The 13,084-nt window shown below is 54.8% G+C and overlaps 1 protein-coding gene across 4 annotated transcripts; it reads right to left on the reverse strand.

The window, feature by feature from the left end:
• Nucleotides 1-482: 482 nt before the first annotated feature.
• On the reverse strand, nt 483-12,630 carry TBATA (thymus, brain and testes associated). 4 transcript variants are annotated; one of them, XM_023204762.2, is made up of 11 exons: nt 11,593-11,812; nt 11,042-11,277; nt 8,833-8,982; nt 7,800-7,876; nt 6,999-7,094; nt 6,399-6,578; nt 5,577-5,637; nt 4,441-4,522; nt 3,468-3,612; nt 1,768-1,820; nt 483-703 (listed from the first exon to the last, which is right to left on the reverse strand). In XM_023204762.2, the coding sequence occupies exons 1-10, from the start codon at nt 11,598-11,600 to the stop codon at nt 1,776-1,778; spliced, it is 1,080 nt and encodes a 359-aa protein (XP_023060530.2). In that variant the 5' UTR covers nt 11,601-11,812; the 3' UTR covers nt 483-703; nt 1,768-1,775. The 4 variants fall into 4 exon arrangements, with proteins under 4 accessions (XP_023060530.2, XP_023060533.2, XP_023060532.2 ...); XM_023204765.2 differs by lacking the exons at nt 5,577-5,637; nt 6,999-7,094; nt 11,593-11,812 and adding an exon at nt 12,559-12,630; XM_023204764.2 differs by lacking the exons at nt 5,577-5,637; nt 6,999-7,094; nt 11,593-11,812 and adding an exon at nt 12,559-12,630 and having other exon boundaries at nt 7,800-7,879.
• Between the last annotated feature and the right edge of the window lie 454 nt (nt 12,631-13,084).

The raw sequence follows: 13,084 nt of genomic DNA on the forward strand, positions 1-13,084 counted from the left end.
GACATCCAGGCTTTGGATCCTGACTCTGCCACTAGTAAACTGTAGGACTTTGGACAAGTTGTTTGACCTGCATGTGTGTAGATATGTACTGCATATAAAGCACTTATGTGCTCATCACCAGCTTTTACCTAAGTCGCTGCCTCTGTGGGCAGCACACACAAAAACAGAAACTCAGTAATTGGCAACAGTGATCATTCTAAGGAGGCCTGCATGTTCCCCAACCTCTGCTCTATCCTACCCAGAGTCCTATGTGTCTTAGCTCCAGGAGGGGCAGAGCCCCTTTCTCAGGGTGCCCCAACTGCCTTCTGCCCTTCAGTTCTCTAGAACATAAAAGAACCAGGGAAGCCCCAAGTAGAGGTAGCACTTGGGCTTTCCCATGGGAGTAGGGAGTGGGGATGGTTCCGTGCAGCCCATCTCTCTCCTGGAATCAGTGACCCCAAGCACAGGCCTCCCACTGCTAGGAAAGCAGAACTGTCCTTTCCCAGGGAAGACAGGTTTTATTCAGTAGACTTTTCGTGGTAGGGAATCAGGTACTGCTATGAAGGTGGTGGAGACAGAAACACCCCTGAACCCTTAGGGCTGCTCTTGAGCAAGGCAGGGGAAGGTGTTAGGGTCTCTCAGCTCTCTGCCCTCGGCTTCGATGTCTTCTCCTCTGTGTTCTGGCTTGAATGCATCCGGAGGACTTGAGCTTCTCCAATGTACTCTAGTGGGAGGAGAGACAGCAGGCAGGAGAGGACCGGGAAGGCGGGGCACCCACCTGGGAGCTGCAGGTGGATGTGTGGATGTGTGGATGTGTGAGTGCTGAGGGGGAAGGCCTGAGTCATGCCCAGCTTCTGCTCTCAGCTCTGCTAGTGACTGAGGAGGGAATCCAACCTGAGAGGAATGGAGCGAATGGAATCCAACCTCTCTTTTCAACATCCAAGTAACAAATTATCAATGAGATACCTACTCTGTGCCTCTCTGCCAGGCACTCTGGACTCTTGATGGTCTAATCAGGGAGAATAATATACATTGAGGATGTGTTTCCTCTTCTCTCCCCTCCAGCCTGCTGCCACCCCTGCCCCCGACTATAGTCTAAGGCACTGGGATGACTGCAGCAGCCTCTCCTGGTCTCCCTCACCTATTCTTGTTCCCCATAGTCCATGCTGCACACAGTAGCCAGAGGGGGCAAGCGCACCCTGCTCATAACCCTTATGCACCCATGCACACACCTGGCCTTTACCGCGGGCCAGCTCCTCCCACCTGTCTCATCCCTTCCTTACCACTGTCCCTCACCCAGAAGGCCCCAGCCACCATGGTCTGCTTGCTTTTCCACCAGCACACCAAGAGGTGGGAGCTTTGCTGGTTGGTTCTTCCTAGACTTGGGTAGAGCTGTATCTTTCCTGCTGTTCAGCTCTAGGAGCCCTCTCCCCACCTGCCAGTCTGTCTCACTACTGACCACAGAGCCCTGTTATTCTCCTTACAGTATCTGTCGCCACTCCTCCCCAGGTGTTTTAATTTGTTGTCTGTACTCCTCCTTGCTGGGATGTAAGTTCCGTGACAGCAGGAACTTGTCTGAATTCTTCTTCAATGATCCCCAGAGCTCAGCACATCGCGGGTGCTCAATAAATATTTGTTAATGAATGAATATGAATAAGTGAATGAATAGATGAAATGAGCAGCTTCCTTGGGCAGGGACTCATCTCCAAGTTGACTGGAATCCCCTGAGCAATCCAGCCAGAGTGGGCCTTGGTGAGCCCCCCAATGACCCACTACTTGGAATCTTACCTGGTTTTTCACTTTTTGAAAAAGGTGACATCTTCGTTTTCTTCGGGGATTGACTGTGACCAAATACAAAGAAGGGGCTTGGAAGGTCATGCTGGAAACCCGACCCCACATGTGGCAGGGGAGACAGGGAGGTGGGGAAGGTGGTGCAGGTGCAATCAGCTGTCTGCTCCAGGGAGAAGCAAGAGTCACCCCTCCTGGAGGACCAGAAAACATCTGTCCATGGCTAGCACCCAGGTGGCCTTCCTGTGTCACCCCAGGCCAGACCCAGACTACTGCGTCCCTGCTGTCTGCAGTTAGTTCCACTGGGAAGCAAGGCCCTCCTGTCCCTGGAGCGACAAGGCATGGACTTTGCATCAGCCTTTCCCTTGCCCTCACTCACTCCCTCCACTGGTTTCCTTGTGGACTTCCCTTTGAGTGGGCAAGACAAGAACCCTGCGTCTCGAATGAATTAAAAGTATGAAAGATGCTCCTCTGTCTTGTATTGGGCTTTACATCTCCCCCTGCCCCTCTATGTGCCTGATGTAATTTTCCCTCCCACAACTCTGGGAGGGGCTTCTTTAGAGAGATGGAGGAAGCTGACGATCGCAGCCGGGAGGTGGTTTGCCCAAGGTCACAGTGGAGCCTGTCTTCCTCACTGTGCCGTTCCTCCTCTGCTCTCTCAGAGTGGAAGGGAACACCAAGTCCAAGGCCACGCAAGAACCCATGCCTTCAAGAAACTTCAGTCCACCCCTACCCTTGCTTCTTCTCAGCAAGCCCACCCATGCTCCAGACACCCCAAACTTGGCATTCCCCAATTGTATACCTTCTTGACTTCCATGCCTTCGCCCCGGCTGGTCCCACTTCCCAGGATGACCTTTTCCCACGCTTTCATTTGCTCAATCAAATCCTACCTCTCCTATCAGTATTTCCCAAACTCTGTTGGAAACACTCAGGTGACTGTTGAAAATACAGGCCCCCGTGCTTCACCCCAGCCTGCTACGTTAGAATCTTTAGGGGTCTGCATTTTTAACAAGCTACCAGGGCGACTCTGAGTGCTGCTGGCCTTGGGAGTCAGTCGGGTTTGAGTCTGAATCCCAGCCCTTCTGCTGACCAGTCAGGTTACTTTGGCAAGGCCATTCTATTGTTCCTGAGCCTCAGTTTTCCCATCTGTAAAATGGAGCTAATACTGCCTCAGTGGGTTGTTGGATGGACTAGAAAACCGTGGAACACCCAGCGGTGTCAGGCAAACTTATTGCTGCTCAGTGTGGCCTTGCTGACTCTCAGGCCCCACTCACCTGCTTTGTGAGGCCTACCCCAGTTTGTAATTAATCTTTCTCTTCCAGCCACCATGGCACTTAGTACTAGTATAAAAGCACTGCCTTGCGTTAGCATTTTGTCTCCACTCATGTCTTCCCATAGACCAGAGAGCTTCTGAAGGGCTAGGTGTGGCTAGACCAGCCCTATCTAGTTAAAACTGACACTGGTGGTCCCCTCGGGGTCTCCCCACCCCTGGCAGTTCGGGGGCTGGTCTGGCTGTGTTGGCCTTGAAGCGGCTTGGGCAGCACTGGAAGGTCCCTGGGGGAGGGGCTGAGCCTCTGCCTCCAGGACAGACTCAGTTAGCCCAGGCCCTGGCCAGCGCCAGGCTCCCTTCTCCAGGTGCCACTGGCCTCACCTGGGAGGACAGAAGGCTGCAGAAGGGCGGGGGCAGGGTGAGGGCCCACCTGCAGGGTGGCTCTTGCTTCTCTTGAGGAGGTTGCTGCACATCTTGGAGCTGGTTTAGGAGTTTTTCTGTAGGGATGGAGACTAGGGGCTGGGGAAGGAGCTGAGCCACTGCTGTCTGCAGGAGTCCCAGAGCAAGGTCTTTTTCTGAAAGCACAACCCAGGGGCAGAGTCCTCAGCCCCCAGGCCCCTTCCTGCCCCTGTGGTGGGGCCAGAAGCAGGGCCTTCATCCAGGGCAGCTTTCTCTAAGCATCCCACCTTCTGCCCTCGGGTCCCCTCGGGAGAGCTCCCCCTTCTCTCCTGGCCCATGTGTGCAGAGCCCCTAGCCCTTTCACATCCCTGTCCTGCCACATAAGGATGTGTATGCCTTGTGCTGGGCCCTAGCTGGCCCGGCCCTCCTGCCCACCATATCCCCAGGCCCACCCTGGGAAGTCTACTGGGCACGTGCTTTCCTCATCCTTCTTCTCCTTCACTCTCCTATCCAGGAAGTCTTCTCCAGTTAGCTTCCTGGTTCTCATCACTCCTCACCCTTCTACTCAGACGCACCCCCCCACCCACTGTCCCAGTGTGTCCATGTGTATTCATGTGTTTATGTGTATACACGTATGTAGCCCTATGTGTGTGCACTTGCACTTGTATGTGTGGGTCTCCCACTGCAATGTGTGAGGGGCTGTGTCTGCTAAGTACAGTCTTTGGATTTTTTCCTCCCCGGTGTCTAGGCCTGGGGTCAGCGTGAAAGAGGAGCTGAGGTAAGGAGCAGGGGTAAGGAAATCCTGCTGAGGAATTGGGGAGGAGGAAGCAGAGATGCTGTCCAGCTGGGAAGGGTTAGTTTGGGGCTAACCAACTAGAGAAGCCTCCGTGGAAGGCCCCCTCCAGGGTGGGAGCTGAGTGACATTTGAGTACTGCAGAACCAGAGATCAAGGGCAGGACCTTGGCAGCCTCCACTGAGACAGCACTGCGGGGCTGTGTCCTCACCCTTGGGCGGAGCGTAGAGCAGCCAGAACTGGATCGCGCTTAGTGAGTCTGTTTCCAGGATCTGACACAGGAGCTCCAGGACCTGTGGGCAGGAGGCCAGCACATTCCAGCCAGGAGTACAGGCACGGAGTACAGGCACATGTAGGTTTGGAGGGCACCAAGGGGACCCTTCCCCCAAAGTGGGCTCTCAGAGGTGTCTGCTGGGCTAAACTTGCTCCCACGAGGTCCATGCCTTTCCTCCACATTGGCCTTTGCACTTAACAGAGTGCTTTCTCTCACGACAGTCCGGGAGGAAGATTCTTAAACTTCCTGCTGGACAGGTGGAGAATCCGAGGCCCTGAGAGGGGATGCTAGCAGGAAGCTGGTGGCAGAACGCGGCCTCAGCGGAAGGCTCTATGGACCCCACATCCCTGAAGCCTGCTTGGCTGGTTAGTCCCTAGGGCCCCTCACTGGGAAGCCCAAGGTCAGAGCTGGCCAGTCAGCTCCTCAGAGACACACCAAATCCCACATGCCCAGGGCCTTGGTGTGGGGATTTCAGGAACCCCACGGTATGCCACATCCCAAAAGTCCCAGAGTCTGGGAATGTTGGAAAAGGGGTGGGGGAAGCCCAGAGAGCAGCCTGAGGGGCAGCACATGCCATTTCTGCAAACTGCTCAGCACCGGGCTCCCTCCTGCAGTGCAGAGCTGTGGGCATGCTTGGCTCCTTGCTGCATCCTCAGCCTTTGACATCTTGCTACCTCTGGGCTCATTTTCCCCTGCGTTCCCCAGTCAGTTAGCATCAGGAAAAGATCCAGCTCTGTCTCAGATGGGCTATGGGGGCTCCCTAGACCAGACTGCTGCTGGTGGCTGTAGCTATGGCAGGCTGGAGTTGGGGCCCGAGGTGAAAGGTGGAAGCCCTGGAGTCCTAGGGAAGTGAGGTCCCCTCAGCTCTTGGCGGTCAGTCATCCCAGGACCTGGAGGGGCCTGTTGGTCCCCAGCAGGCTGGCCTCATCCTCAGCAGAGTGGAATCTGGGCTGGGCCTCTCCCCAGGCCTCTACCTGCTTAGGGGCCCACCCTCGTCCCCAGATGCCCACCCGCCGTGCTAACCCACCCTGACCTGCCCCTGGGCCCTTCCCCATTCTCCGTATCCAACTTACCTGCCCTGTGCCCCCTCCCCACAGGACCCGAGAACCTAATTCCAGGCGAGGTGAGGCTGCCCTATGGTGGAGAAAGCACCTTAGTTCTGGCTATGCTGCTCCGTCTCAGGGGACCTGGCCCAGGGACTATCACTTGGCAGGGCCTCAGCCTCCCCATCCATGGCATGGGGGTGCCAGGCCCTGTCTGCTCTATCCACTTTGCTGCACTGTGGCAAGGTTTCAGAGGGAGTGTGTGCCTGACAGCGCTGGTCACAAGGAAGGTGGCAGGATGCTGGCTCTACCTCTGGCCTTTCTTGGAGGACATCCATGCATTTTCACAGGGACCTCTGATGCCTTCACCCACTGGGATGAGGCATGGACTCATCTCAGGCCTTGCTGGGGAAACATGAGCATGGTGGGCTCTGTGCTCACTGAAGCGCAAGCCAGGCCCCTCTCTGAGTGTGGACACTAGGCTGGGCCTAGCAGTGCAGCCTGTGGGGTGTGGCCTGCTGTGGTGGGTAGGACCTCCTTCTTCAACCCACCATTGCAGCTCCCTTCACTAACTCAGCAAATGCCACAGCAGGAAGGGACCCTTGATAGCAATGCGTTCATGCTTCCAGTGGATAGATCACAGAACTAGGGCCCAGGGAGGGGCAAGGACTCACATGGAAACCTAGAGGCAGCAGGGGGTCATGGCCCTGGCTGCTGGCTCCCCAGGGCTGGAGTTTTCTGGTCTTAACAGTCCTAGGCATCAGTATCCCTGGGAGGGGCCTTGCCCTAAAGCGGTTTGTAGGACTGCTAATGTGGAGAGCCAGGAGCCTGGGAGCAGAACTGGGTCCTCACCAGCAGCTCCTGATCCTGAAGGAGGAAGGCCTGGACTCCATCTCTGCTGGAAGACTGACTCTGCTGGCCCTGGTGGGATCTGCGGCGGCCGACAGCCCGAGTGGAAGCCGGGATGAGCCTCCCAGTCTCTGCTGAGTACTTTGCGCCCTGCTCCCGCAGAGGCTCCTCCTCCTCCTCCTCCTTCTGTTGGGACAAAAGTGGCCAGAGACTCCAGGCAGTCAGCAAGAGGGGAGGAAGAGGGCCGAGGGGAACAGAGGAGCAGGATGCCGGGTCACAATCCCAGGGCACTTTGCCCCCCACATCCCAGCATCACAGCATTGCCAGGGTCCTAGGGTATCATCCAGCTCCGCCATTCACTCCCTGCCACCTGCCTTAGACCCCTTCCTTGGGCATCCCCAGCCCACTCTCTGGCAGCCGGTTCTTCCACTCTCAGCTATCATGCTCAAACTAGCAAAAACTCTTCCTCCTGAACTCAGTAAGGGAGGGTCGATCGCTGGATGCCTGCAGCGTCTTCCTCCCAGGCAGATCCTCCCTGCTGCTCCTGCCCATAGCCATCAGAGATTTGAAAACAGCATCCTGCACCAAGGGCCCACCGCCTACCTTAATTCCCAGCTCAGCTGCCCCCAGGTCTGTCCCAGAGAGGCCTGGGGCCTGGGGCCTCCCGCTCTTGCAATTCCAGTTAAGACTGGTAGTATCCTTCCCCCCATTTTAAAGATAGGAAAACAGACACACAGCTTATCTGAGTTGTCCTGAGTGCCACAGTGAGTTAGCTGTGAGCAGGAATGAGAAGCCGGGCCTCTGCCTGCCCACTCTGGTTGCTCAAGACAAGGGGCAGGAGCAGACTGTCCTAAGAGCAATTCCAGTCACCTTCGAGCTGCCTCTCAGGTGAGTTTACTGTTTTATCATCAAATGGCACCCACGGGGTCACCCCTACCATGTTGGAAAACCTTCTGAGATTCTCTGCTCCTTATGTGATTAGATACGAAAAAGTTTGGAGATTAAGAACAAGCTGCTCCTCCCTACATTCAAAGTTTGTACCACCCCCCCCCCCCCACCTTTCCCATTGCTGCCGACTTATAGCCTGGTTTCTGATGATGCCCTGAGTTTGCCGGCTTTTGAGCTGCTGTGCTAGGTGCCTCTGCTTGGAACTCCTCAGTCCCCTTGTGAACATCTCACTTAGATATCGCAGGCCCCCAAGTGCTGCCTGTCCTAAAACCCCTGCTTGGATTTCTCCACCTAGGTGTGCTCTCTCCCTCACTGTGACCTTTTCCCCGATGTTTGTAAGAATCGGTCCCCTCTACCCCACCTCTGGTAGGCTGAACTGACTCGGGAGGGATCTCCTTACTCAGAGAAGGATCTGTTTCACCTCTTCCCAGACTAGCTCCTGTGTTCCGCACCCACCTCTTTCTTCTTCAGCTCATCCTCCTTGGTGAAGAAGGCCACCCGGGAAGCCAGATCCTTCAACTCCTTCTTCCAGGCTTCTGGAGGAGGGGACAAGGTCCTGCCAACTGAAGTCAGGGGCCCTCCTCCCCTCCCTGTGCCACCAGGCCTTGGTAGAGGAGTCTGCTCTCCTTCCTGGCCTCCCTGCCTGGATCTTAAAGGGAAAGGGGCAGGCAGTGCCCTGGAGGGAGAAGGCTCTGGATTCACACCATTGGTGGTGGTTGTGGCAGTAGGTGGGGTGCGGGGGTGGGGGGTTGCTTTCCTTCTAGCAAGGGCTGATGTTGATGTCCTAGCCTGTGCATTTTTAGAGGATGCTGGAGAACATTTGGTTACCTGTGCCAAGATACACATGGTTTCATCTAGTTTGGTCTCTTTTAGGTTCCTGAGGCCAAGACTGAAGCTGAGGAGATACGAACGGGCCTGTTACTAAGAAATAGAACTAATTCCTGGAGAGGGTGGCAAAGAGAGCCGCAGCCAGCCTTCCAAGTCTGTCTGCCCTGCACCGGCAGCCCCAGTCCCTTCTCCAGGATCTCTCCCCTGTCCCCACCAAACTGGCTTCCAGCTCCTCAGTCAAGGAAAGGATAACGCTGGGCAGAGTGGAGACCTCTGGAATGCCAAGCCAGCACTGTGGCTGATCGTTCTGGTTGGCCAAGGCCTGAGTACACCAGTTACTAAATATTTCCTATAGCATTCTGGCCTACAGCTGCCAGTCACACGACTGCAGGCTCAACATCTGCTTGCCCTCTGCATGTTATTACTTCTCAAGCACCTCAAATCCAAGCAGGGGTGCATTTCTGCTGGCTAGGACTTGCTGGATGGGGAGTAATGCAGAGATTAGGCTGTCCAAGGAAAGGGGAGAAAAACTGGGTTCCCTCAACAGACCTCACTGACCTAAGAGCGATGGCCCTTTCCTTCTGGGCACCCACCCAAGGGAGGCAGCCTTGGGGAGAGGCCTGAGCCTCAGGGTAGAGGGAGGTATGGTCCAAGTACCCACCAGAAGAAAGTTGGGGGTTCCGATTAGACTGTGGGTCTCCAATGGGGGCAGAGATGGTTGGCATCCCCATTTGACAGCCGGAAAAGACAGTTGACTCAGGCAAGGGGGCTGGAGAGTCCCTGACGACACAAACAGGCTTCCCGGTGAGATCTGCAAAGGGTTAGAGGCTATGGGAAGGGAGGCTTAGGTGGACCTTAAGAGCTCCAGGAGGCTGAGAAGAGGCTGAAGGGCAGGGTGATTCCGGCTCCACCTCTTCCAGTAACCACAGGCTGATAGATTATCAGAGCTGGGAGGGCCTTGTAACCACCTAGACCAGAGACCACCTCACCCACAGGGGGAACTTAGAATGGACAGGGGAAGGGCCTGTTCAGGGCCACACTGTGAGTTGGGCAGAGGTGAGATAAGAACTTAGGCTTCCTGGGGCCCTAGTCCCGAGGATCTTCTGATTTCCCATGACAGGGCAACAAACTGCTGATGTGAGTACACAGGGGTAGGTAGGCAGCTTAAAGAAGAGAATGCTGGGGCAAGGGCATTAAGTCACAGTTCGTGATGGGCGAGGCCCAGGCTCAAGTCACAGGGAAAGAGATTGAGCCACACCCTCTACAGAAAACTGCTATCAGTCAGCCTGTACAAGGCTACATGCAGGGTGGCCTGGAGGTAGTAGGGGCCGTTTACACGTGAGGACCCCTCTGGCTAACCCTGGGTGATTATTATATCAGTATTGATAGTGAGGCTTGAAGACTGGCCTGGTGAGGACCTAGCAGAGCTGCTCTCCCCTCCCTGAAACACTTCCCTTTTGGTGCCAGGACCCCTCACTCTTGTTCCGGCTCACTACCTCTCCTCATCTCCTCTGCTGACTTCTCATCTTCTCAACCTCTTAATCTTGGGGTCCCCAGGGACCTGTCCCCAGGTTTTTCTCTCCTGTACCTACATGGACTCCTTGGTGATCCTACCCAGGCCCACCACTGAAAACACCCCCTCTCGAATGGCTCTCACGTCTGTGTCTCTGCCCTGAACACCAGATCCAACTGTTCCCCTGCACCTCCACCTGAAGGTCTAGAAAGCATCTCACGTCACCCATCTCCCACATCCAAGACCAAACCCCTGACTCCCTCGCAGCCTGCAGTGGCCCTTCCGCCAATTTCCCTGTCTCAGTCAATGCACTCCAGTTTCCCAGGTGCTCAGGCCAAAAATCTAAGTCGGTCTTGCCTCTTCTCTTCCTCTCACTCCGCTTGTAATCAATTACCGAGTCCTACTGACTTTACCTTCCATATATCTCCAGGATAGAGCCATGGAGTCTTCCACTTCTAGCCCCTGGTCCAAGCCACAGTTAAGACAGAGGCCAGGATGACCTTGCTAAAACATCTCACTTCCGTGCTCTCAGCTTTCTAAGGGCTCCAGCTGATTCAGGAAGGTGGCTTAATGGTGACAGTAGTGGCCCAGATGCCTAGCTGACTTGGGCCCACTGTCTCCCTGATGCCTTCTCCGTTCTCCTCTCCTGCTTTACTCCAGCCAGACCAGCTTCTGCTTCCTTGCTGCTGCTCGAACAGAGTGGGAGCACTCTTGCCTTCCGGCCTTTGTTTTTGCTGATATACCTGCCTGAGACATCCTTGCCCCTGCTGTGTGCACAGTTCCTATGTAGTCCTTCGCTCAAACGTCATGTTAATGGCCATGTCTTCTGTGACCACCTTTTAAAAACAGCAATCTTCCCACTGCACCCTGGGCACCTGACACCTTCCCCATCTCCCATCCCTCCCCACTGGAGGTCAGTCCAGGGGGGCGGCCACCATGTCTGTCTTGTTCACTGTTGTATCCCCGAGGCCTAAAAAAGTGCCTAGTCCATAGTTCACACTCAAGAAATATTTGATGGCTGGCTGGGTGGCTGAGTGGCTGACATGGCCTAAGTTAGAGGACTTAGAGAACAGAGCACTGCTCCAGGACAGAACTTACCCCTTTCTTTGATTTGTAAAATGGGAGAACCCAGCAGTCAGGGGAATCCTGTAGGGAACCTGTCACCCACCCTTGGAGGGCTTCTCTCCTGCCCACCAAGTGCAGTCCTGGCTGGGTTCTTGGCAGCCCTGGGATCCTGGCCCCTATCCTCTCTGGGCCCCAGCGTGGAAGCGGGCTCTGTCATCAATTCTTCCTTCCCAGTTCTCAAGACCAATTTGTGATACTCCCTCTGCTCCCACCCCAACCAGCTGGGCCCTACCTTGGATGTGGGTCACATGCTGAGGGTGTGGGTGGTGCCGGGAGAAGAAGGAGTGGTGACTGAGGCGTCCAAAGCAGTAGGTGCCAGGAGTTTGGGGCTTGGGGGTCCTCAATGCCCGGCGGATCCGCTCGAAATCCACAATCCCTGGGATCACCAGTTCTTTCTGTGGCCCACTGTCCCCGGGGCTCCTTGGCTTGTGTCCTGACTTCTTCTCGGGTTTCAGCTTAGCCTTTGGACTGAAGGAGGGGGTTTCAGGAGAAGCTAATGGAGCCTCCTCTGGCAGTGGGCCCACCTGGGCTCAGAGCTCAGTGCTTATGACAGGCCCCTTCCTGAGGAGCTCTGAAATCTGGTTTCCTGAGTTTCACCACCACCCCCATAGCACCGAAAGCTAGGCCTCCCCCAGAGTCCTTTCCCAACTGGTACAATCCTGTCCTGGTTAGTCTTCCTTATCAGGGAGCTGGCATCCATTTGAGGGAACTTAGACTCTTCTAGCACCCCAGTTTTTTCCCAGAGACCATATCTGAAACCAGAAAGAGAAGCTGCAGACCCACCTACTCATCAAAATACCCAGGATGGAGCAAAGTCACCTTATATACATCCCTGGGGATGGGGCTGGTCCCAGCAAGGGCCTCCCCCAAGCCAGGCTATGGATAGCCCAGAGGCCAGCTATAGGCTGCCATCCTCCCGCATGCACTCAGGAGCGGCCTTGGCTCAGACTCAGCGTCCAGAAGCCAGAGCTGAAGCTTAGGCCAGACCAGACCAGCAAGTTCTGTTCCCATGGGGGTCTCTCCTAGGAGAGGAAGAGATGATGCAGCAGCTACTGGGGCTGCGACGCTGAGGGAAGCTTCAAGCTCTATTTTGCTTTGCTGGAGACAAGCCAGCTCAGGTCCTCTGTCCTCTACCCCCACCCCTCCCCTTCCTGAGGACGCTATGCATCTGCCCTTGGAGGAAGGTCAACATCAGCAAAGGTGGTCCACTCTCCACCGGAGGCCTGCTGGAACCACCTGCCTGATCGCTGTCTGCATGCCCTTCTCACGGTGGTCCTGGCTGAAGGGAGTCCTTTTGGAGTACAGATGGACTCTGGATGTGCTAAGCAAGGTGTGCTGCCCCTGGACCCTCTGAGGACTCCACTGACCTGGCCCCTGAGTTTCCTGTTCCATTCTCCATTCGCCTCTAAGGGATCTGGGGCTTAAAGAAATAAAGCAAACCTTCTCTGAAAGTTGCAGTTAGCTGTCCTCTTCTACTCCCAAGTGACAGAGGAAATCACCTGCTGAGACCCCTGGAACTCCTCTGCTCAGTGCTTCTGGCCCCTGCCCAGGAGGGGCAAAGCCCATTACCTGGGCTAACTTGGGCCTGAGGATCCATTGGGGGGTCTGGCTGACTGGCAGCAGCAGTTCAGTAAGAACCACCTCTCTTGGACTCCTAATCTGTTGAGATCCCCCAAGGCCACCTTTGTCTTCCACCCTGCCCTACCCTAAGCCCTCCTCAGTCAGCAGGGTGGGCATTTGTAGCCTCACCTCATCAGTGGATATTCAGCCAATTGAACATCTGTAGCCATTGTATGCTTTCTAATAGACTAAAGGCCAGTGCACTTAATACTAGTGTTGAAGATGCAGAACGGGAACTCTCACGAACTGGTGGTGGAAGTGTAAACAGGAATAGGCACTTTGGAGAGAGAAATGGTAACATCTTATAAAATTGAGCATTTGCATGCTGTATCACTCAGCAATTTCTTTCCCAGGTATAAGAGAAATTCTCACAGACGTACCACAGGGGCTACTTGTAAGAATATTCATACAAACACCGTTCAAAATAGTAAAAACCTAGTGGCAACCCAAATGTCTGATGGCAGAAGAATGGATAAGTAAGCTGTGCTGCATTCAGACAGTGGGATACTTTATTGCTATGAAAATAAATGAGCCATAAATGAGCCACAGCTACATGTAACAACATGAATGAATCTTATAATCAGTATGAGAAACCTTACAGTTCTTGGTTTTGGGATGTTATATTTATGCAATCTTATTAACTCAATTTGCTTTT

The sequence above is a fragment of the Piliocolobus tephrosceles genome, chromosome 9 (assembly GCF_002776525.5).
Source record: "Piliocolobus tephrosceles isolate RC106 chromosome 9, ASM277652v3, whole genome shotgun sequence".
Taxonomy (NCBI): Eukaryota; Metazoa; Chordata; class Mammalia; order Primates; family Cercopithecidae; genus Piliocolobus; species Piliocolobus tephrosceles.